The sequence below is a fragment of the Lycorma delicatula genome, chromosome 6, assembly GCF_047948215.1.
Source record: "Lycorma delicatula isolate Av1 chromosome 6, ASM4794821v1, whole genome shotgun sequence".
Classification (NCBI taxonomy): domain Eukaryota; kingdom Metazoa; phylum Arthropoda; class Insecta; order Hemiptera; family Fulgoridae; genus Lycorma; species Lycorma delicatula.
The window spans coordinates 39,134,290-39,160,917 of NC_134460.1; the positions used below are offsets into that span (position 1 = coordinate 39,134,290).

The 26,628-nt window shown below is 28.0% G+C and overlaps 1 protein-coding gene across 3 annotated transcripts in view; it reads right to left on the reverse strand.

Moving 5' to 3' along the window:
• Positions 1-498: 498 nt before the first annotated feature.
• LOC142327004 (excitatory amino acid transporter-like) overlaps positions 499-26,628 on the reverse strand; it is a 65,051-nt gene continuing 38,921 nt past the window's right edge. For 2 of the 3 annotated variants that reach the window (XM_075369751.1, XM_075369750.1), the window contains exons 5-12: positions 24,510-24,552; positions 20,979-21,115; positions 15,793-15,939; positions 12,582-12,815; positions 8,813-9,004; positions 6,578-6,712; positions 4,128-4,236; positions 499-889 (exon numbers count right to left, since the gene is read on the reverse strand). In XM_075369751.1, coding sequence (XP_075225866.1) covers positions 779-889; positions 4,128-4,236; positions 6,578-6,712; positions 8,813-9,004; positions 12,582-12,815; positions 15,793-15,939; positions 20,979-21,115; positions 24,510-24,552 — 1,108 coding nt within the window. In that variant the 3' untranslated portion in view covers positions 499-778. The remainder of the gene's footprint in view (positions 890-4,127; positions 4,237-6,577; positions 6,713-8,812; positions 9,005-12,581; positions 12,816-15,792; positions 15,940-20,978; positions 21,116-24,509; positions 24,553-26,628) is intronic. The other variant, XM_075369752.1, reaches the window with a different exon arrangement.

Here is a 26,628-nt window from a genome sequence, read left to right on the forward strand (position 1 = left end):
AGATACATCTGAACCATTATTACAGTACATATATTTTTGTCAATTTCAGTATAATATAATAAAATTAAAAAAAAATAATAAGAAAGTAAACTTTAATGCAAAAATGTAAGAAATCCATTAAATTTTTTCAATTATTTTTAGTCTGAATCAAAGTAAGGATTAGTAAGTCATTGTCAATTTTTTAACTTGGAGCTGGCCAAAAAAAAAAAATCAATATTTATAGAATTAAACTATTAGGAAGAAATAAAACTATACAAGATACAATAATTTGAACCATCTTGCATCAGCAAAAATAGTTACAGATTGCGTATTATGGAACTTAATTTATGTGCGTAATGAATAACTTTATTTACCAACTGGTTTAAAATAAAATGAAAAAAAAAACAAACCTAATAGCAGTTCATTAAATAGTTAATTTGTTCTTACTAAAACATACATTTTATAAACATCATTTATATCAATGATTTTTATAAAAAAAAGAAAGAAAAGAAAACGGCATAGACTGGAATAAATGGATTTATTTAGAATACAACTATAAAAATATAACAATTTATTAAGAGTAAATAACTTATCACATATGTATCTACAAAATAATAGAAAACAATTTTTGATTACTATTGGTAAGTACAATAATTAAAAATTCTAAAGAATATATACATTTTTAATTAAATAACATAATAACATGATTATATTATTTTATTAGAATATTGTAAATGCAGTCTTTACAAACAGTAATGAATTATCCACACCAAATAATGCTAATTATTTTTAATTGTACTTAAGGTGATGCTAATAGGCCGTTTTTGTGTTCAATCATGACTGAACAATCACTAGAGTGTGAAACACCAATTGTATTTCCTTCATTAAAGTGAGATTTCTTTATTTCCTCCTACAAAAATATATAAAAAAGTAGTAATTATTTATTTCATTAAAACAAAAAAAAATTAAAATAATAAAACAACCAAGTTATCAGGATTTTACTGTAACTATTGAATATAAAATTCTATTTTTTATTAAGTTTTCTTATTTTATTGTTTATTACTGTAAATAATACAGACACACATTTTAATAAAAGATGATACAGATTGAAGAAATGTAATTAATGCTTTTTTAAAAAAAAGTACAAAAGAAATTTTCTGGAAAGTAAAATTTTATTATTTTAAACAATGTATTTTATTTTAAACTTAGAATTTGTTGAAGTGTAGATAAGAAAAAAAATATTTCATACATCATGCTTTCAAGTTATGTAAAAATACACTTCCAGAAGAACGTTAAAGAATTAATTAGCCTATTTATCAATGGAGTTGCCTTGCTAACACTGTTTTTGATGGTGCCTATCTAGAAATAGTTGAAGAAGAATCCATATTATAAATATATAGCTGAATAAATATCTGATTCATAAAGAGATCAAAATCAAACTCACAACTGACACTATTATACTTTTATTTATTTATATCAATCATAAAAATTGTTTAAATTTTCAGAATACCATATATGTTGTTTCGAAAACCCTACAATAAATACGCACAATCATTAACAGTTTATGAAAATAAACTGAAGTTGATTAATTGTAAAAACAAACAGGCAATAACTAATTCAACTTGCACAATTTAACATGTACTACTGCCCACAAATTTAACAACCTTTGGTTTTAGCTGCATTGGGAGATTGAATGCTTTATAGACATATTATTCTAGAATGACTCATAATCAAGATTATGTCATATATTTGATGCAGCTTTTATTCATTCAACAATTAGTCAAACTCTTAATCATATCTGGCACATTTACAACATAATGCACAAGATAACAGAGAGTTTCTATTATGTTTCAAAAATGACACAAAATGGTTATTTCAACTAAGATAATTAAAAAAAGTTGACATGATAGATCATTTTTGATTACATTTTCTGTTATAACATAAAAAGTACTTTATAAAACATTCATTAACATGAAGAGTTATATGGAGGAAATGAATTAGAAAATGGTGTTATAGAGGAAGAAGAGGAAGTTGAGGAGGATGAAGTGGGAGAAACAATACTGAGATCTGAATTTAAGAGAGCATTAAAAGATTTAAATGGCAGAAAGGCTCCTGGAATAGACGGAATACCTATAGAATTACTGCGCAGTGCAGGTGAGGAGACGACTGATAGATTATACAAACTGGTGTGTAATATTTATGAAAAAGGGGAATTTCCGTCAGACTTCAAAAATGTGTTATAGTCATGATACCAAAGAAAGCAGGGGCAGATAAATGTGAAGAATACAGAACAATTAGTTTAATTAGTCATGCATCAAAAATCTTAACTAGAATTCTATACAGAAGAATTGAGAGGAGAGTGGAAGAAGTGTTAGGAGAAGACAAATTTGGTTTCAGGAAAAGTATAGGGACAAGGGAAGAAATTTTAGGCCTCAGATTAATAGTAGAGGGGAGATTAAAGAAAAACAAACCATCATACTTGGCGTTTATAGACCTAGAAAAGGCATTCGATAACGTAGACTGGAATAAAATGTTCAGCATTTTAAAAAAATTAGGGTTCAAATATAGAGATAGAAGAACAATTGCTAACATGTACAGGAACCAAACAGCAGCAGTAATAATTGAAGAACATAAGAAAGAAGCCGTAATAAGAAAGGGAGTTCGACAAGGATGTTCCCTATCTCCGTTACTTTTTAATCTTTACATGGAACTAGCAGTTAATGATGTTAAAGAACAATTTAGATTCGGAGTAACAGTACAAGGTGAAAAGATAAAGATGCTATGATTTGCTGATGATATAGTAATTCTAGCCGAGAGTAAAAAGGATTTAGAAGAAACAATGAATGGCATAGATGAAGTCCTACGCAAGAACTATCGCATGAAAATAAACAAGAACAAAACAAAAGTAATGAATTGTAGTAGAAATAGCAAAGATGGACTACTGAATGTGAAAATAGGAGGAGAAAAGATTACGGAGGTAGAAGAATTTTGTTATTTGGGAAGTAGAATTACTAAAGATGGACGAAGCAGGAGCGATATAAAATGCCGAATAGCACAAGCGAAACGAGGCTTCAGTAAGAAATATAATTTGTTTACATCAAAAATTAATTTATATGTCAGGAAAAGATTTTTGAAAGTATATGTTTGGAGTGTCGCTTTATATGGAAGTGAAACTTGGACGATCGGAGTATCTGAGAAGAAAAGATTAGAAGCTTTTGAAATGCGGTGCTATAGGAGAATGTTAAAAATCAGACGGGTGGATAAAGTGACAAATGAAGAGGTATTGCGGCAAATAGATGAAGAAAGAAGCATTTGGAAAAATATAGTTAAAAGAAGAGACAGACTTATAGGCCACATACTAAGGCATCCTGGAATAGTCGCTTTAATATTGGAAGGACAGGTAGAAGGAAAAATTTGTGTAGGCAGGCCACGTTTGGAATATGTAAAACAAATTGTTAGGGATGTAGGATGTAGAGGGTATACTGAAATGAAACGACTAGCACTAGATAGGGAATCTTGGAGAGCTGCATCAAACCAGTCAAATGACTGAAGACAAAAAAAAACATTAACATATCGGTTCTGAAATTGTGTAGACCACTATTATTAATTTTCTTATAAAATAAATTAGAAAATAATTTTTAAACTGCTAATTTTCTAATCTACTTCTGTTCACATGAAATATTCAAATTAAACATTGTTGAAGTTATTCTTAGCTTCAGGAAATACTCCTATTTTTCATTCAAGAACTTGTTTTCAGAGTTATCTCAATTATCAATTTTTTTTATGTAATATATTTAATTTTAAAAAAACACATGATAATTACAAGATAATAAATAAAATGAAGGTTAAACATTTTAAAACATTTTCTTAGTCAAATGTTTACATGCAATTGAATTATTTTACCAGTATTTAATATAAACAAACATAACCAACAAGATAAGTTCTATTATTCTTTCCCTTATAAAATACTTGTGAATTAATTATATTTTTTATTAAGAATGTAATAACTTCTAATAATTGCTCTAATTCATAAATATTATTACTTATAAAATTTCTAAATTATTTATGTTGTGTTTATTTTTTACTATATTCAATATGTTCAGTCATGTTAAATGTGGCTGAACATATCTATACACTTATTTACTTACTTCAGCAATTCTTACTTCTGAATCTCCTAGGTCTGATTTTGATAATTTTTCAATTACTGCACAAGCATAGATATCCCCAAGTAAATTATTTGTTGTTCTCAATCTATCTCTGAAATTAAAGGTAAAAAAAATATAATTAGTTTTATTTCTATGAATTAAAAATTTTAATATAATTAATTAATAAATTTTATTGTAGACAGCTTAATTGCATAATTGCTTTTTAATTCAATTGATATTTTAGAAGTATGATGTAATCTACAGTCACAAAAACATAGGGATCCATAACTTGGTCCTTATGTTTGTATCACACATAAGAAAAGAGTAAATTCCTTTAACCTCTCTGTTTTCATAATTTCTGTTTAAAAGAGGATACTTATGACATACTAAGTTCTATTTGTAATGGATTAGAAACCCTAAATAACTAATCCCCTTTAATGAAGATTTGTTTTATTATTATTGTTGTAGTTTTTTGGAGGTAGAGGGGCAAGTTTCAAAGCATTTCAGTTGTGAGGTTTATTGTGAACTTCCAAAATATTCCAAACTTAAAAAAATGTTTTTAATCTTAAATGTTTTCACATTGTAAGATAATCTATTTTACAATTCCTGGAAACTGTAAATTATATTACAAGATATTAGTCTAGAATGGAGTCTCACATGTGCCATGGTACGAAAGTACCTCTAGAAATTGTTTTATTCAGAGATGAAAAACAGGATTTTCCTATTCCCTGGAATATTAGATCACAGAATCAGAGTTTCTGATGGAATTGGGTTTTGAATTATTAGATCTTCCATAAAGATCTTACTTATAAAGGGTAAAGTTAGTGTGAAAGATTTAAAAAAAAAATATTTTTCTTTGGAAATGATATACTGTAAGATTTTTCAAGTATAAAAGAATGATGAACATAAAAGTTTTGGGGTCAGGATAATCAAAACTTAATTTTGAAAAGCATAATAGAAAAATACATTTACTGACTGAATGTACATTAAATTAGAATTATAATATACCAGTGAATGATAGTCAAATATCTGATTCCTTGATTCATATTTTCACTACAAAACTACTCGGTTCCATTATTTTACTTCTATTTCATAACACTACAGTCAAATTTGTTTGTTTTAACCAAACTAAAAGCAGAAAACAAGTTATAATATGTAAAGCATATTTTAATACAAAAATATTGTGTAACCATAAGATCAGATACAAAAGTATCTGAATAATCACTTCATTGATTTGGTAATTCAGAAAACAGTAAAAAAAGGGTTGGTCCACAACTGTATAAAATTAATTTTTTTTTATTGGCTGGTTAAAATTTTGAAATTCTTAAACATTAATCTTTCATAAATTTTATGACTACATAAAGATTTCTCATAAAGTTAACATCTATTCTATCCTACTATTTCAATAGTCATTTACATTATGCTTATATATTTCAGTTTTCTGTAAATCAACTATAAATAATGAGAAATGTACGAATAGTTATTAACAATATACATTTTCCTTGATTTTTTATTTACCTATTTTTTTAAATTGTACAATTTTTACAATTATATATTAATTTTAAGATTATTATAAATATAGATTAATTCATTAACTCACCACAAGCTTTGAAGCTTGTGCTGTGGGAATCTGTATCATGTATGTAATACTTGAAAAGTATAAAACAGAAAAGCATGGAGGACATAAATGAACAGTGCTAACAATGGTTGTGTCAATAGCCATACACCAGAAAAAAAATATTGTAATAAATATAGGAAATTATAAAAAACCAATATCAAGAGAATTTGAGAAGAGAAAATAACAATTAAACACTTCCAGGTTTACTTAAAATATGTTATTATTAAAACAATGGTATGATTTATTTACATGAATAAGGCAATTAAGAATTCTGTTTTAATAAAATTAAGAGTTTAATAAAAAATATACAAGTAAAGATGATTTTTAACAACTTTTTAATAATTATTGGCAAAAATCTAATAAAATTAGCTGATTTTGAGAATGAGGATGGAGATTTTTATAAACTAAGACTTTACTATTAGAAAGGGGCCCAAATAGTGTATGATAATACTGTAATTGAAAAAATGTGGGACCCTATAATTTACCAAAAGAAGTTTTTTTTTTGCAAATATCTCAAAAGACTAGCCTCAAAAGACCAAAATTGCTTTTTAACTTCTTTGAGGGATGAAATTTCAAATATTTTTTGTTTAACATTTCTATTTGCCTGCTAAAATATTTCATTAGGTGCCTGTTGTAGTATGCCATTTTTTATTTCTATCAACAGTAAAACCTTAATTTAGTAAACTTTCCTTTCAGAATCCAAATTTAAGTGTAAATCCAAAGTGTGAATCCAAATTTAATGATTAAATACTGAAATAGATAAATATTATTCAATATTCTTTACAATAAAAATACCTCATTAGAATGTTAAGTTACAAATAATTTTTTAACTTACACAAACCAATCAACTGCAAATAATAATGACACATCTTCTGGAGGAGCATTTACAGTACTACAAAGCATTAAAACTAGAACAAGTGCTGCACTTGGAACAGCTGTTGATGACATACTAGCAGCTACACATGAAAATCTGTAAAAATAAATTTTCCAATAAAATATAATAGATAAAAATATGCATTTAAGTTTAATTTGAAATTAAAAATATTCAAAGATGCTATTGGCTTAATAACTAATCAGAAGTAGTGTCTCAATAATATTAGTAAAAGTACAGGGTATGAAATAAGATATTTAATAAAAAGCACACTACACTATAAAAAGCACCACATTAAGAATCACAGAAGAAAGTCTAGCTGTACGACAGGTCCTGGAGAGAACAGAATTTAACTTTTTTCCAAGTCATATTCATTGACTTAGAAAAAACTTTTGATAAAGTTGATTAGAAGCTCTAATTTCAGGTGATAAAGAAATCAGGACTTGACTGACAGATAGAAGGCTAAATATTTACATATTACAAAATACAGATTTAGAAGTAAATGACCATAAAACGAGGGGGGGAGGTTGGGAAAGGCAAGACTCCCTTACAGCTCAACTTGCTTAGTTTAATTTATTTTTGAGAGAATCAATTGAATGAGTGAAAGGGAAGTCTAAGGAAATCAGTAAAACAGATTCTTTGTATCTGCTTTTGTAGATAACATAATGATAGCTGAGGATTTGTAGTTCATACAGAAAAAGAGATGAAGTAGATGTTAGAAGTACTTACTTGAAGAATTCAAACTGAAGGAATGTAAATACAAAAAAAAAAAAAGAAGTAAGTAGGTACAAGGTGTGGTTATTAAATAATGAGACTAATGCTGCTACAGAAGAACAACGCATGCGCCAAATTCATTCGACTGACAGATGTGTAGTGTGAAACCTTCTCTTTCGGTAGTTGCCACTCCAGTTTCTGTAGACATATTAGTATGGCTGTGGCCTTTGTTTGGATAAAATCTGTTTTTTTATTTTGCCGAAAAAATTGTTAAGTATTTATTACAGCAAAGAATTGTTGTGAAATTTAATATGAAACTTGAAAAAACCACTACTGAAACTTATTTTTTATTAAAAAAAGTATTTGGCAATGAATGTTTATCATGTGTGCAGGTTTTTGAGTGGTTTAAGAATTTCCAAGATGGCCAAGAAAAGTTCAAATGAGCAAATCAAAATTCAAACCGATGATGATTGTTTTTTTTATATTCATGGGATTGTGTACCTTCACTACATTCCTGAAGGTCTATTAACCAGTATTACTACCTTGACGTCCTTGCCCAATTCTGTGAAAAAATAAGAAAAAAACGACCTGAATTGTGGAAGAACAAGTTATGGATTCTTCATCGGGACAACACACTGGCTAACACTGCATTGCCTGTCAAGATGTTTCTAGCCAATTATAACATCCAAGTGTTAGACCATCTGTCTAATTCGCCTGACCTGGCACCATGTGATTTTTATCTGTTCCCCAAGATCAAATGTGCATTAAAAGGAACAAGATTTCAGACCATTGAAACTGTGCATCATGAAAGAGCTTCCAGAAGGTGACTTCCAGCACCATTTGGAAAATGGAAAATTTGCATGGTTGTAGGGATTGAGGAGGGGCGTATTATATTGAAGGGGAAAATAATGAAATATGTATTAACACATACCTTGTATGAGGAACAAAAAATCAAGGCAAAAATTAAAAGTACTTTGCTACCTGTGTTGTATGGTAACAAATAATACCTTAAAAATGTTAAGAAAAGCATAGTTTTAGCGTGGAAAGAATTCCAAAACAAAAGGAATCTAATTTGTAACAGATACTTACACAAAATAAGAGTTCTACAAAAAAATTGGCATTTGATTAATAATGGTGAAAGATTACCTTGTGAAAAATCTTGTTTACTTTAACACCCAACAATTTTAGAAGTATTTTTCAACCTTTTAATTAAAGATAAATGACAAATTATTAATTTTTTGTTAATTTCATCTCTATCAAGAAATTTGAATTTGTAACAGATCTCATCATTGTTAAACTACGTAAACATTTGCTTATGTATATTAATAATAAAAAAAATGTCATACATAACTGATCATAAAATAAAAAGTAATAAAAAAAAATGCATAAAATTTCTGGAAATTTATAAAAATATTGCATTAAAAATTTAAACAGTTTATTACTGCACAATTAATATCAATGATTAAATAATTGTTCCAACCTTACCCTAAAGTAAGTATCTCATTAACACCAAGTGGTATATTGTTAATCTGAGCTATAAATGCTGTTCCAACAGTAAGAAATAATGCTGTACCATCCATATTTAGTGTTCCAATAGGTAAAATAAATCTTGTTATTCTCTGATCCGCTTTTATATTTTCATCCAACAGACGAAATGTTATTGGCATTGCTGCTGCTCTGAAAAGAAAGTAACAGGAAAAATCATTAAAAACATATTTTTACTTTCAACTTTCTTTATTTTCTACCATAATTATAAGATAGAAGGTAAAATAATTAAATTTCTACATAGATAACAATTATAATGATATTAGCAAAATGTTTAATTGAATGGTTTTGATTCATATGTTTTTGTCTTAACTAAATTATCCAATTAAACATTTTGCATAATTTAATTTAAACAAAAACAAATGAATGAACATTCATAGAAAATATTCTCATAGTAGTCAGTAGTAAAAATTGCATAAAAGGATTTTTCACTTTAAAAACAGTTTGAAGTAGGTTCTAAGTACTCATATGTGAAGGTTTAAATTTATTTAAAATATTTAAAAAAGTAGTTTAAAATTTAAAAAAAATTCATACTGTAGGAATATGTATGGGTTTATTTATACAGTAGAAAAAGATTCCAAAATAAAAGAAGACGGTTATTATATTGATTCCATTCTATTGATATCATTGTAATCTTTTATAAAGACAATGTACAGGAATATCATACTCCTCAAACTCATTAACAAGTTACACCCAACATACAGTTCATTGAGGAATATGAACATAAAAAGTACTAGGAGAGAGTGTATCCCAAATTTACAGTAACCACATCAGAATATGTAGAAAAGCCATGACATGACTGACCCACTCATTCAGAAATACATCTCTAATCATTTCACCAAAGAAAAACATGCATTTTTTACTATGTAACTGACAATTATATAAGAGAACTGAACAAAATTAAATACTGGTAAGTTAAAGAGTACCCAGTCAAGAGTTATAGATGATATCTTACACAAAATAAAGAACAAAACTAAAAAATAAAAAACCTAATGACCAAACAATATACCATTACACTTGTATAAATCAACAAATATTCATAAAAAAATTGAATAATAGTACAAGAAGATACAACAATTTAGGAGTATATAAATTCAATTCCAATGGCTACAATAAATACAACATGATCAAACTGATTTACACTCATCCATTGATATAAAACAACATAAACAAGCTCTATATACAATATCAGGATCAACTTTTTAAATAACATTATAGGAATGATAAATTGGAAAAAATGTTGGAATATTAGCATAGAGATTTTATATGTAATATATAAAACAGGAACTCAATACAGTAGATTTGATGAAAACAACTCACTGGATAAACACAATAGAGATCAAATATACTACTATTCAACCATAAAAAATCAGGTTCCTTAACCTCTTTAAGATGAATGCCATTAACAACAGTTCTGTTTTCAATACCACAGAGGAAGGGATAAAAATTATTCCAGAAAAACTTTTGTAGAAGAATATTTTCAGGAACGTAAAAAGGGCTATACTATCAAGATTATATTTCTCATTTCAAGTAGAGGACAAAAAAAGGTATGGAACATATCATTTATTATTTAAGTTCATCTTTACAAGTAATCTTTTTTTTATCTTCAGTCATTTGACTGGTTTGATGCAGCTCTCCAAGATTCCTTATCTAGTGCGTGTCATTTCATTTCAGTATACCCCCTATATCCTACATCCCTAACAATTTGTTTTACATATTCCAAATGTTGCCTGCCTACACAATTTTTTCGTTTTACCTGTGCCTCCAATATTAAAGCGACTATTCCAGGATGCCTTAATATGTGGCCTATATATAAGTCTGTCTCTCCTTTTAGCTATATTTTTCCAAATGCTTCTTTCTTCATCGATTTGCTGCAACACCTCTTCATTTGTCACTTTATCCACCCGTCTGATTTTTAACATTTTCCTATAGCACCGCATTTCAAAAGCTTCTAATCTTTTCTTCTCAGATACTCCAATCGTCCAAGTTTCACTTCCATATAAAGCGACACTCCAAATGTATACTTTCAAAAATCTTTCCCTGACATTTAAATTAATTTTTGATGTAAACAAATTATATTTCTAACTGAAGGCTCGTTTCGCCTGTGCTATTTGGCATTTTATGTCGCTCCTGCTTTGTCCATCTTCAGTAATTCTACTTCCCAAATAACAAAATTCTTCTACCTCCATATTCTTTTCTCCTCCTATTTTCACATTCAGTAGTCAATCTTCGTTATTTCTACTACATTTCATTACAAGTAATCAACAATTACAAATTTCTTAATTAGGTAGACAAATAGAGCCCTAAATGTGAAGACAAATCTTTAGCTTGATAAATTATTCATTTAAAATATTACACATCATTTGTTGTGTACATTTACACTGTTGTATAGTGTAATAAATTTGTTATATGGTTTTAGTTCTTGACACAAGACACAAGCTGTACTTCAAATGGGAAAGTCATATTTATGAATAACAAATATCTTACACCAAGCTGATTAGGAAAATTAAGAGTGAAGTAGTATCCCATTTTTTCTTCAGTGAGCAAAATACGTGATTACACATTTTTTGCTGAGCCCAGCAAAAAGCATGTGGTAATCAGACATAAAGCATTTTTTCAATCTGTTCACCTAAGGCACTGGCTGTATAGCGAATATTATTACTGTGAGATTAAACAACTCTGATTGTGACCTATTCAACTCAAATGAGTAATGTACATCACAATTATAATAAAGACTAAAGACATATTGTAATGCAACAAACGAATGCTCACCTCCTATTACTAAAAATATTACTGTCCATACATGCAGCCTCTTATCAGTTAGGCTGAAAATAATGGTTGACAAAATTAAATAAGTAGATGAATACAACTGTAAAATCAATTTGCTCTCTGCACAATTTATCACCTAGCTTAACTAGCTACATTATTTAGGAGCCATTTATGAAACTATACCTTCCAGTAGGACGGGGGGTCAGGCTGAATGAATTCTGTAAGATATTTCCTCTGCACCGAACAATTTTGTAGATGGACAATAGGTTTCCTTAAGGAAGTTAAGTCTGTTCTAAGGGGGCTATTTGTACAGAGGAAAGGCAATTTGTTGTAGCAAATTTTAAATTAGTCAAAACAAAATTGTTAATTAGTAATCCAATATCATCCTGGATAAAGATACTCCTATCTCCCATGTAATTTTGGGTGGAATGAGTACAAACTGCTTGAAGTGGCCCTTAAGGATTCCTTTTGGTGGGGGTCATTACACATATTTCATGGTCTCTCTGAAGTAGCTTGTTCCTTTGTATTTGTATTTAAATTGTATTTAATATTTAATAAGTTTCAGTAGAAACTTATTCTTAATCACTCCTTCACTGGTATTCTATGGATTTGGTTAGATACCTAATACATACATGTTAAAGATGTGCTGCACACTTTAGTAACTGTAATGGTTTATGGTGAGTGGATCTACTTGTAATTGGGGGTTGAACTCTGTTTGTTATCTGGCATTGGTATGAAGCCAAACTTGACACTGAATTGCTGATTGGATAAGACACACACACACACACACACACACACACACACACACACACACACACACACACACACACGCGCGCGTGCGCGCGCGCGCGCACATTATATATATATATATATACATTTAAACACACATTATGAAAATAAGAAAATGTATTTAAAGAAAACCTAAATAACAAAAACTTACTTTGATGCAGTAGCAAATGCAGTAATAATACTCGGTCCAAATGTCCAATAATATTTAAATGGATTTTTATTTAAAAATAAATAATATATAAGTTGTAGTATAACAAATTGATAAAAGTATACACCAATTGCCATTGTGATAATAAACCAACTTAATTGTAACATAGTTTGCTGAATGTTTGCTATAGTAATTATTTTTGAACAAATTATGCTACCTACTCCTAGTGGAGTTAACCTAAAAAAACAAACATTAATTAATAAACTATATGAACACAAACAAGAAGAAACATAAAATATCCTTATAAATTAGTATATGAATGCATGCAAATAAAAATAAAATCTACAAATTATATAATTTGAAATATAATACTTAGAATAAAATAACTTCTTGTACTCATGCTTAGTATAAAATAATGTGTTGTGAGAAATCTGTTATTTACTTTTTGCTGATTAGTACTATTTTTAATGTATGTGTGTATGAAACACTTTTAAAGCAGTGGAAAATGAATATTATCTAACAGGATCAGATGATACTTTAAACCAAGGTAATATCAAATTAAAACCTCTGTAAAAAATAACTTACGGCAATTTACACTTTAGTTTTTTTTCTTTCAAAACCACATTTAATAATGTATTGGTTACTACTGGATCAGACAGTAAAGTACAACTACTACAATCTGATGGTTCTGCAACAACTGGAATATCTTGGAGAGTAGCATCTTATGAACTGAGGATTGTAAAGTGAGGTTAATTACCAATGACCTAAGCCAAATTTACATATTTCTTAAGCATTTATGAGCACATTTATTTGGTTTGATTTGATGATTCATAAATTTAAAAAAATGATTCATTAATTATAGAAATTTAATCAGTTACTTCCCACAGATTGCTGAAGTTAAATGTTAGGTAGAATTTCATTGCATGCTCTTGGAATTTTGTGACTAATGATAATGATCATGACTATCGAAATTACTTAAAATTCAAAAATAAAAAAATAATTTAAAAGAAACTCAACTGACTCAACTTAGTAATTTTCATAAATATTACATGTTTTAAGAATACATTGTAAGGAAGTTATGTGAAAGAATTTAAAATAAAATACATCTTAATATAAATAACAAGATTTAAAAAAACTGTCAATAAAAGTGAATGGATTCATTGAAAATTATAAGTTATGAATAAGAAATATGTCTGTTTAAGGATACGCAAGATGAATAAGTGACTAACATCAAGTTTCAATATTGACTGTTCCATGTCTATTGAAACATTGTGGCCACATGGAACAGTCAATAGACTGTTCCATGTGGCCACAAAGTCACTTTCAATAAAAAGAGATAAATGTGAATTGTTTGGCATTATTGTATTTAATATTTTTACACATAAAACTTATTTAAATTAAATCTATATGTGCTTCTCCATTACTCGCATACAGTTTTCTCAGTTTCCAAGTGCGTTTAGACATACTTTTCTGTGTTTAAGGATCAAAGTTGTATAAATGATCTCTGACAGCAGTTTTCAACTGATCTGCTGAAAATTCCTTATGCCACAAATGAGAGGTATTTTCTATGATTATGCCCTAAAGGGAGATGTTACAGGTTGTTAAAACTGGACTTCTAGAGAGCCATTGAATTTCAGAGTCCATACCAATCCACTACCCTATAAAACAATAATTTAAAGGCTTTAACTGAAATCATCTTGTAAAATGGAATGTAATTACATATCAGTAAATCGAAGGTGAGGAATAAATAATTTTCATACATGTTGAGGTATAAAATGCTATTAACACTTCCTTGAAAAAAGTATAGTTCTATCAGATGTGTTTCAGATTATTACCCGTAACATTACATGTAGTTGGTGGTTTGTGATTTCCTCATAAAAAAGGGGATTTTTTCACATCAAAACTACAGATTACAGATCTATTACTCAGATAAACGGTGCACTCATTCAAAGAAGAAAACTTGTTCAATTACAGAAACTTTTCTGTACAATGGAAAAATGCCTTAGAAGAGCTTTACAAGTTTCCCTTAAAGTCATACCTGGTCAGAAAGCTCATAATATCAGTAGAGTTAAAGAGTTTAAACCCAAGATTTTAAAAAAAATTATTTCCTAAGATGTTGAATGTGGAATATTTAGCTCTTAAAATCTTTTCCTGATTGACTTAAGAGATCATAAACAAGATTTTATAAAAATTTCAGAGTTATTCAATCAAACAGAAGGATATCTACATTATTTGAAATTGAGGACTGACCTGGTAGAAAAGACTACATTTTTCTAATTTCCTAGTACTTTCCCTCATTTAGCTTCCTTGCAAAAACACTGAATGAATTTGTCTCTTAAGTTTTCATAGTTTTCATTTGCATTTGTACACTCCAAGTATTTGCATCCAAGCATTAGCAGCAAATCATTCTTCTTCAATCGAATACTCTGTAGTATCTACTATTTGCAGCTTAACACTGCAGAAATCAAAATTCTCAAAAACACTTAATAATAACATCAACTTCTAACAAACCTATTGATTTAATGAAAGGTGATTAATCTTTACAATCAACTCGTGACATATATGTTATCAAGGAAAGAAACTTTTGTGGTCACCCAGGAATGACTTTTGTAAATGAATTTTTGATACTTGTTAGTACATAAGTACATAAATAAAAAAATTCAAAATAAAGAATGGGAAAAATGTCTGAATAATTCAGTTTTGAGAAACTAAAATAAAATTATCAGAAAAAGTCACTGCTGAAACATATTTAATATTTCAAAGATATCCAATGCAGTTTACTAAGAAAATTATGTAATAAATCTTCTGAAATTCAAATTAAAAAAGATTTTAAATATTATCTTCTAAATAGTATAAATATAAATCCACTCTACAATTATCAATAATAACTGCTGCATGAATAAATGCCAAGTATGTTTTAAAATAAAATATTTTGTACTTTTGCTATTCTGAAAGAATTGCTTATATGGTGAAAAATTTACGTATTTTTTATAATTTTTTCTTAACCATTGGATTTGCTGATCTGAATATATAACACAAGATTTAATTATTTAAAAGAGATCTATGTGAAAAATATAAATGTAATTTACATTGACAGTTTTTGTATCAAAGAAAATTAATTTATAATAACTTAAACCTGTATTTAAAATTATTGTAATATTTAAACCATGATAAAATATTATAACAAAATAAAATTAAAGAAATACTGTCTTACCATATAGCACCCATTAACATTTTTAACAGTACTTGGTAAATAACACTAAAAAAATCGATGACAACATGTTTTTGAGGACCAAGAGTTCCTAATACTGAACCAAATACCATACAGAAGAAAATTATTCCAAGAGTATTAGTACCACCTCTGTAACAATTAATGACAATTTTTCAGTTAATTAATAAGATTTTTTAAGAACTAAAATATAACTTGATGAAATAGTAACTTCTCTGTGCTTTAAATTTTCATGTAACAAGTTACTTGGTACTTATTTCATTGCAGTTTAGAATTGTGGATTGAGATAATTAAGTCAATGATAATTCATGCATAAAGAATGCATCCAGAATTTTTCTCAAGAATTATTCACCTATTTTCATGAATAGAAAACAAAAATATTGAATTACAACCGAATCCTAAATGCAAATCAGGGCAACAATTAAAATTCCGAAATCATCCCTCAATTTTTCTTAAGATAAAGACTTTTTATAAAATGATTTTTAGTTTCATTCATTTACACACAAAGCCTCAATAATCTGGATAATCAAAAATAAATGTTTATGTTGCAAAAAGAGAATAAAACTTCAACATTTATCTGAGAATTTTTAAAACTTATAAATTTACAAGAAATGATGTAAAATTCTGGTCTGAAAAAAAATACAAAATCCATGATCTGTAAAATACATTTTTATAAGAAACTATTTCACTGAAAATGAAAGAAAAAAGAAAAGAATTCATACCTTTTTTATGTGCAGTATATACTTGGCAAAAAAATGAAAGCACTAAAACTTATAAATAATGTTTAGATTATTTTCTAAGACCAATAGAGCATTTTAATGGAATATCAATTTTCTTGTGTCACTTGAATTTTGTATTACGAGTGCATGCAATCTTTTTTTGATCAATTAAATCAGCTAAATGGCTGAACATATTGATATGACTATAAATAGGCTTTCAGTACCTAATAGGTTGTATTACACAATTATGCCAAGTAGGAGTCTGTCTTCTTCAGACAAAAATACAGGTTTCATTTAATTTAATGAGCTGTAATGTTTTAGATAGATTAATGCTAATAAGTCTGCAGCAATTCAGGGTAATTTTCTGATATCCATGTATAAAAAGAAGATAGCTTATAAAACTTAATAATTTGCACAATACCTGAAATCCTTTTTACTAAACTGGCAGAAGTACTGAAGACAGAAAATAATGTTATAGTTAAAGATTTTAAATTTAATCATAATATAAAATACAATAAACAAGGATTTTTTCTAATTAAATTTCTTTATGAGACAAATTACATAATTCTTATATTAATATATGTATAAATTCTTGTCAATTTCTACTACGTTGTCTTTGTCTTTCAACTTCTTTTTGTGCTTTTGCGTAAATAACAAAGTTTTCCAAGAATTTACTAGTTTTTGTATATTAAACAAAGAAATCACCCAGTGTGTGGTAATGATTAAAGACATAATTACAGGTTTGACAAACAAAAACCTAATCAAGACCAATGAATTTATTGACTTGAACAATTACTACAAAACTTAAAAATCACTGGTAGAGCTATGGTATTAGTAACTCTATATGTGTTACAACTATTATGTATTAAGTTCACTTATGATAAATATAAAATGACCGTTACTGAAATTACTACTTATTGTACAGGTATTAAAAAGAACCAATATGTATTTAATTTGTGCTTGTTCTCATTTATTTCTACTTCCATGTCTATAAATTATTAAAAATATATATATATATATATATATATATATATATATATATATATATATATATATTTTGTTTTACAGCTAGAATAAATAATTAACCCTTTGAACTCCTTAGGCTATACATGTATTCAACTAAGTGTAATGCATACAAGGAAAATAAAAGCTTGCGCTGGAGAAGGTCAAGTGTATTCATTACACTTAGTTGAATACATGTATAGCCTAAGGAGTTCAAAGGGTTAATTAATTATTCTTGCTGTAAAACAAAATATATATATATATTTTTAATAATTTATACACATGAAAATAGAAATAAATGAGAACAAGCACAAATTAAATACATATTGGTTCTTTTTAATACCTGTACAATGTAGTAATTTCAGTAACGGTCATTTTATCACTTCTTATGACCAAAGTGATGCTTTCACATTTACTGTCGACAACAAAAAAATTAAATTATAATTAGTCTCTGACATTACACAAAAATAAAAAATTACCATTACCAACAATTAAAAGTAATACTAACTACATACTTTGACCACTTAAAAAGACATTTATGTTTGACTAATTCAAGACTGCAACAGTACTACTTAACAATCAAAAATATATTAAATTTAAATTAAAAACTGCTATACAGGAGGAGGAGGAGAAGAAGTTTATTACATTAAGCTATTAATGGTTTTATTTGACATTGGAGTACTGAATTTTAGTCAACAATGTGAAAAAAAATTACTTAGCTATTCTATGAATACATATAAAATGACCAAGCTGTTAATAAATTATTACAATTTATAGGGTGTAGGCCTATTATTTAATAATGATGATGTTTAGTATAATACCATCAACAATACCACCCATTATAACAAGTGCACATAAATATAACACAAATGAAATATTTGATAACTTTTATTCATATGAAGTGGTCATTTATTTTATGACACCCTTAATGGAGGGAGAAACTGTTCGTTTTTGTGCTGTGTACAGTAATAATTATTTATAAATATGCTAAATATTTTTAAAGAAATTACTGTCTGAAATTAAACAAAATTATAATAAATTTTAATTGTGGAAAGACGTTTTGCTATTACTGTAAATAGTTAAACACTATTTAAAGTTTAAAGTTTCTGAATGAGCCTAATATTACTAGAAAAGAGTAATAATGCCCTTCACAGTGAACACCTATCTCATTTAGGCAAGTTTTTATATTCATCGCATGGATTATTCTTTCTTTTGTTCCACTCCTTAGTACATATGAATCTCCAACAACTCCAATGTCAAATAAAACCATTAGTAGCTTAACTTCTCCTCCTCCTCTTCCTGTATAGCAGTTTTTAATTTAAGTTTAATATATTTTTGATTGCTAAAAAGTACTGCTGCAGTCTTTGAATTAGTCAAACACAAATGTTTTTTTAAGTGGTCAAAGTATGTAGTTAGTATTACTTTTAATTGTTGATAATGGTAATTTTTTATTTTTGTCTAATGTCAGAGCTAATTATAATTAAAATTTTTTTTTGTCGACAATAAATGTGAAAGCATCACTTTGGTCATAAGAAGTGATTATAAATCAGGTTGGACATGCTAACTAATCTTAATCTTCATGTTTTGAATGATATTCGGCATTTAAGAAATTAGAATGATAAATCTTTTTCCTTTAAATTCATTTTTACAATTCTTTTTTTATAACTTTTTTTGTAACATAACATTTCAAGGACAGAAGCCTTAATCACTTTTGGAATTTTTTTAATTATTTTTTTTTTTAGAACTAATAAAGAACATTTTTGTTGATGAAAATGATTAAGCTGAAAGGAAAGTACTACAAAAAACTTCCTTGTTTTTAATATGGTGAAATCAGGTAGGTAGAATAAATATGAGAAGAGAAATTAAAAGACTTTGAAGGAACTTTTTTAAAAGTAATTCCTTAAATACTGGCATTAACTAAAAATTAAAATAAAGTTTTAATAAATAAAAATATGATATAATAGAAATAAGCAATACTAACTAATTTTTAACAATGAAGTCTCCATTCATATAAATGATTCAGAAAGTAATTATGAGTTGGCTGGGAGGATTCATTAAAGTAAACAAAATTAAAATGGTTTAATGTTTAATTTGTTTTTTATTTTTATTAAATTCATTTTTCCAATTTTAATATTTTAAAAATTGGACACTAAAGATGATTTCATTGACAGAATCAAATTATTTAAAACAATCATATAATGGTAGTTACAAAAAATTAATGTGACATTTGTAACATAAAGTAGCTTAAATATTATTGCTTCCTTTATCCGCAAAAACACATGGAATATTTTTAAATAACTTATAAACAAGTTTTTTAATTACATCAAAGTATAAAGTAATAATGCCATGAAATTCTTCAAAAAAATTTTTTTTTATATTAGTGAAATATTTTTATGTATTACTTATAAAATATAAAAATTATAGAAGAAATTATGCTTTAAAATATAACTTAAACTGACACAATTCTTTTTTTTACCAGCTTTCAATAATATTCTAAAATGATTAAAACTGTAATTATGATTTTTCTTCTATTTAGGTTAAAAATAGGAAAAGTTCTGCAGAAATTCTAAAGAACTTTTCCTATAATTTGAAATTTGTCTACAAACAAGATTATATGGTAATTACCAATAAAGTAGGGGAAAAGACTGCATCTCCGGAAATAATCTGTCACTGCTGAAGGAAAGATTAACAAGTCTCATCAGAGAAACAAAATTTGGATCTGTTTGATTTAGTTAGTATGCATTTAGGATACATTGTGATCTAAATATCACATTGTGTATTCTTATCAAAATATGAATTTTGTTGTACTTTGTAAGGTATGACTTTAACAAATTCTAAACAGCTCCTCTCATACCATAGCTACTAAATTTTTCTGTCAGTAGAAATTGTGGAACTAAATCAAATGGTTTACTGAGATTGCAAAAAATTGAAAATGGAATCTTTTTGTTATCCCCAGAATTTAAAATATTTTCAAAGTCTGGGAAATGACTACATCACTAGACTTCTTTTCTAAAATACAATTCACACAGCATAAAAAATGACAATGTGATTTTGTAACAAAATGCTGAATAAATTTCCTTAAAGCACTATTTAAAATTAATTAAATTTAAACAAAGAATATAACCTCACATCACTCTGAGAACATACAGAAAGTTGAATTAAACAGAGGAGCCACAACAGAAAAAGAAGAAATTAAAATTACATTTATGATATTTCCTTTTTTTTGTCTGTTACATAAAGTTTATTTTTTTAATCATACTGATTATCATTTTTCCAAAAGTAAAATAATATTTAATAACTAAAGACATTTTTTAGTGAGAAGATGATAATTTATAGTGTGTAGTGATCATTTTGAATTTCACTTTTTTTTTAATTTTTCAAATAAATTAGTTAATAATAACAATAAATACAATTAATGATTATAATTTTTATGAAAATAGACTAAATTACCTGTATTGCAGTTGCCTTTTCATTTGTTGTTTGCTTGTATCCTCAGTTAAATTATCAAACTTTGCATCTAACACTGAAAAATTTGATGACTGATTATTCAGGGTTTGGAATTTAACAGGAACATATTCTGTGAAAGTCTGAAACAATTAAATAAATAAAAAACTAATGTATCAATAAAATAAATTAAGAAAGAACTTAAAACAAATTGCATTGTGATATTAAAAACATAACATTTCAAGTATAATATTTACATAAATACTACGAACATTTTCATGATAGAATTTAGACTTTTTATTTTTTATTTGGAGGTTTCAGACTTGTACCAGTTATAATAATTTTTCACATGCTGAAATTTACATACCACATCCCTTTTGTAGACTGGTGTCAGAAAGTACATCTGGCCATAATAATTCAACCCAATTTTTCCTCATTTAATTCCAGAAAACTCAAAAAATAATTAGCATTAAAGACCAAAAAAAAAACAGAGATTATTTAAGTTTTCTTTTACCAACATCTCTTAAAAACAGTGATTTTTGGCATTATTGAACCATTATCATTAATCTGATAATGCGCACGCACGCGAGAGAGAGAGAGACAGAGAGGGAGAGAGAGAGAGAGAGTGCGAGAGAGTGAGAGAGAGAGAGAGAGAGAGAGAGAGAGAGAGAGAGAGAGAGAGAGAGAGAGAGAGAGAGAGAGAGAGAGAGAGAGAGAGAGAATATATATATTATTGTTACCACCTGACCAAAAGAAGAAGATGGAAGAAGACAGAAGAAGTTTGCTGGAGGATGCCAACATCCCTGCTGGAGCAGCAGGCCTGACCGACCCGCTGAGGAAGCCGCTGGACGCGGACGCTACATTCCCACCCTAGCTCCAGCTCACGAGGCTTCAGTCACCCTGGCCGGCGGTCTCGGCCTAGCGTGGGATCACTCGGGGAGAACCACCTCGGCTGTGCCGGTGAAGGATGACCGATGCCAACCTGACACTGCGGGGCTCTGGTGGCCCCGCAGTGTCAGCATGGCTATGGCCACGCTGTAGTGGAGAATCAACTGCCGCTGAGGGAAAGCCCGGGCGGACTTCAATGGACAAGCCGCAACTCCTTGACTTCGCTGGAAACTAACTTCTGGACCCAACAGCTCTTCTCAGAGCTAACGCAAATAACGACCCTTTTCAGGGCCACCACAAGGTTATGAATTACGTGCCGTCGATGCCATTTGGCGACAATACACATATATAAAAATAAGGGTAAAGAATATATATATTTGCCCATAACCTAATAGTCAACATAATTAAACAAATGAAATACTATTTTTATGATCTTCGCCATTAGACAATAAAAATTTAAGCAACATTGTAAAAAAAATAAATGTAAATTGTTAACCATTCTTTTTATTAAATAAATCTGTCATTTCATTCAAACCATAGTTTATTAATCATATGGTCTGAATGGCATAGTAGTTTAATTATTATTTGTAGTTGATAGTAATAACCATAGTTATATATAGTATGACAGTTGATAACCGTAGTTTAATAATATGGTTAATATTAACTGTAGTTTATTATTACTTTTTAGGAGTTGCAGTATTGTAGAAAAATCAAATAGTATAACTCATTCTACTTCCTTGAGAGTGCTACCTAACTAGTTTAATAATTAAAACTGAATGATTTAGCGTACTAAAACATATTAGAGAATGAATAATACATTCTGATAAAGCTTCCGATGAAACCATGTAATTGAAAACCAATTAATCTAGAATGAAAATAAACAGATTAAAAGTTTTACTTTAAATTTTGTTAAATGATAAAACAAAGAAATAAATGAGGGTTAAAGTTTGAATACTTTATTTAGACAAAAACTGAATATGCAATCCTGTTGCATTTGGATTATTTAGTTTCTAATGCACAAGAGACCATAAAAAACTTAAACAAATAAAATTGTATATAAAAATGTCATATCATCTGCCAGAAAAGGATAAATTTACTTTAAAGTTTTCCTGATATACTAAAATTATAAGCATTCATTCACCATGTGCTCCGTTGATAAAAGTGTACCATATCTAAGTAGTATTGTAACTTTTTCCAGCATACTGCCATATATATATTGCAGAGATCTATAAATGATGCTTTTCAGACCTCCCCTACAAAGAAATACCACGATGTTACACCTAATAATGATCTTGGTGACCAAACTATGATCAGGCTAATTAGTGTATTTTACATTCAGTCGTAATTCAATCAATGATAAGTATTACCAATTTCAAATCATCTTTATTCAAGTTTTTAAGTCAGTTTTTTTAAATCACAAAACCAGCATCTATCATATTGTAAGAACCACTATAACTAAACTATTGATTAGTTAATTTGTGGTTCAGAAATGCATGTACCTCTAAAGCTCAGTATAGTAGGGTGGCATTTTTTTGGAACAAGACATCAGGTTATATTCCTTATAACTGAGGAGAGACTTTAAAAAGTCTTCAGCATCTTAAGGTAAATAAAATTATGATGACTGATCTATACAGAATTCATCCACATCACTAAAGCTAACCAGTCCAGTTAAGCTTCCTATTCTGGGTGCCTAACGATTAGTCAAAATTATCAATTTCAAAACTCATCAAAAGATTTAGCCAATAGTCTCAATTATGATTTGAATTCCATATCCTGATGTTAGACCAACAGTTTTTTTAACAACCACTTCAAGGTAAAGACTTCTAGGTTGTTGTAGACATAGCTACTACCAACTCTGGGAGCTCAAAGAACAAATGACTTATCAGAGCCAACTTATTAAATCTGATTCCATCCTGCTTAAGCTGCCTCATTGACCATCCCAACAACTGATTTACTACAAAACAGCTGTTTTCAGGATCATCAATGTTTGAGGTACCTCTTATCACTCAATATTAATGTTCTATGGACTTCCATAAAGTCAATTTCCAAGCCCCATTTATTGCGTAGGAGTCTAAATTTCTTTTAAAATCTGTTTGTCTAAAAATGATTACTATTTCATAAATGTATTTAAAGTTAGTACTTGAAATGAATTCTTATCAATATGTATCCATGAATTGTGCATTTTGCAGTCAACAGTAGATCTATCACTTCATAAATAATAAGAAACCTTTTAAAATCTATCAATCCACAACTTATGTTAATTTATATGTCCTGAATTCTAATTGTGCCAAACTATTGGCCTTACTATAAATACAATTAAAATCTCATTATGATATTTTAAAGAAAAAAAACTACATTTTTTAAAAAGATTTCTGTACATTTTCTAAAAAGTACAAAATCTTTCTAACAAATGTATGATTAGTGTATTTTACATTCAGCTGTAATTCAATCAATGATACATTTTACCAATTTCAAATCTTCTTTATTCAAAATCATCATCATTCTTCAATTTTTTAAGTCAATTCTTTAAAATTACAAAACCAGCATCTATCATATTGTAGGAATGTCATTTAAATTAATTGATTAAATACAATAATAGTTTCAATTTTACATTATGAAATTCACAGAAATATAAAATACTGCACTTACCTGTTCAAATGCAGCTTGGAATATATTGTCAGGCACAAGGTTTCTGGAACAAAGATACCAGGTTGCTCCAGACAAGGCAATGCCTTCTTAACAATGTTTTTTCCATATATATTGATTTCAGTAATTATGTATAAAAAACTTATTACCAAATATAGGTAATCTTACTTTTAATAGTCAGAATAATATCATTTTTTGGTAATAAATTTATTATTCATCAAATATTTAAAAATCAGCAACTGTATAAAATTTATTTATATATGATACTATTATTGTAAAATAAATATATCTTAATCACTGATAAGTACAACAAAGCATACACAGAGTTCTCAAAATAAATAAGCATTTACTTTCAAATTATATGGAAATTGTTCTACCAAAGTATGGTTTTAGAGATAATAATTATGTGGCTCATAAACCAGTGGGGTTACTGTCACTGTCATTAATAGTGCCTATCTTAAAATCATTCGAAAATCTCCTATTATGTAGTAACATGTAAGTATGGTCATGTGTAGTAGTAAGTAGTAGGTATCTCTTTTCTTTGTTTAGCCTCTGAAACCTTGTAAGGTATTACTTCAGAGAATGAATGAAGATGATATGTATGAATGTAAATGAAGTGTAGTCTTGGAACAGTCTCAGGTTGACCATTCCTGAGATATGTGGTTAATTGAAACTCAACCATGAAAGAACACCAGTATCTGTATACCTTTACTAGGATTTGAACCTTAGAGCTCTTGACTTTGAAATCAGCTGATTTGTGATGACAAATTAATCACTAGACCAGCCAGTGGGCTAGTAATATGTAAAATTGATAATCGCAGACCAAATTTATTATTAAAACTAATAAAGTGATTTCCTAACTGTTATAGATTGGCAGCATTAACAGTAATGTCACAATTAATTATACTGATATAGAATATGTATAGTAGGTTCAAAAAGATCCTGTGGAAGAATAATTTCCATGAAATTTGATATAGGATTAATAAGTTTTATTCCTTTAAATAAAGTTAAGTGCAAAAAACTAATAAAAGTGTATTAAATTCAATTCCAGTGAATTCAAATTCACAGTAAATAAAATATTATTTGTTAATTCACAATTTATCATAACTAAACATGTATTTTGGTGCACACTAACACACACGATACCTGCTCAACAATACATTTTTTTAAAAATTACAGTGTGAAAGTAATTCGTAATCAGTTGTTGAAATGTGATAACACTTTTTTTAAATATTAAAAACGATTAATTAATGACTCACTTTCTAGTTACATGGAAATTGTTCTTTTACTTCACTGTCTAGGGCCTACTGTAATTCCAGCTGATGAAAAAACTGTAAAATAAGTTCCAAAAGATAATTTGGAGAGCAGTTTTCATGTAATTTGAGCTTGTGAGAAGTGAATTGCTCGTTTGAAAATTGTTAGTTTGTTTCTAAATTGAATTATGTGTAATTATAATATCAGTCTATTAACATGAAATAAAAATTATAATATCTTATACATTCAAACACAGTATGTGATTTTAATATTAAAACTAATGTGTTACTAAATACTTGGAATCAAACATCAGTTAGCTTTATACGGATTATGATATAAAAAATAAAATAAATAAACTTCAGGCTCTCTGTGATTCTATTAGTAGAATGCTGAGTAATAAAACAAGGAAATAGACAAAAATGAAGTTTTATATGGTAACCGTGATTCAGTTCTGATTGACAGAAGCAGGTCATGGTGGATTATTGCAACAAGAAAGGAAATGGAGTTATGATATTTTGTAAAGGACAAAGTGCTATAGTAATTGGAAATATGAAATGAACATATCATAACTGAATGGAATACCTGTAGCCTTATTAGGTGAGTAGTTGACTGCTGTAATCAATGAAAATAACATTTAGAAAGGATATGAGAAAAAAATATATAACTGAAGTTTCATAATATGACTCTTATGAGAGAAGAGGTTTTTAAGTAGAAGAAAACAAAACGAAGAAGAAAATGAATTAAACATTTTTAGTTTTAATTAATGTTTTTAAATTTAAAATAAACCAGTGTTAATAAAGATAAATATAAATCTAAAAATTATTTACATAATTAATGTATACATTTTTTTAAATACTTTCAATTGTAC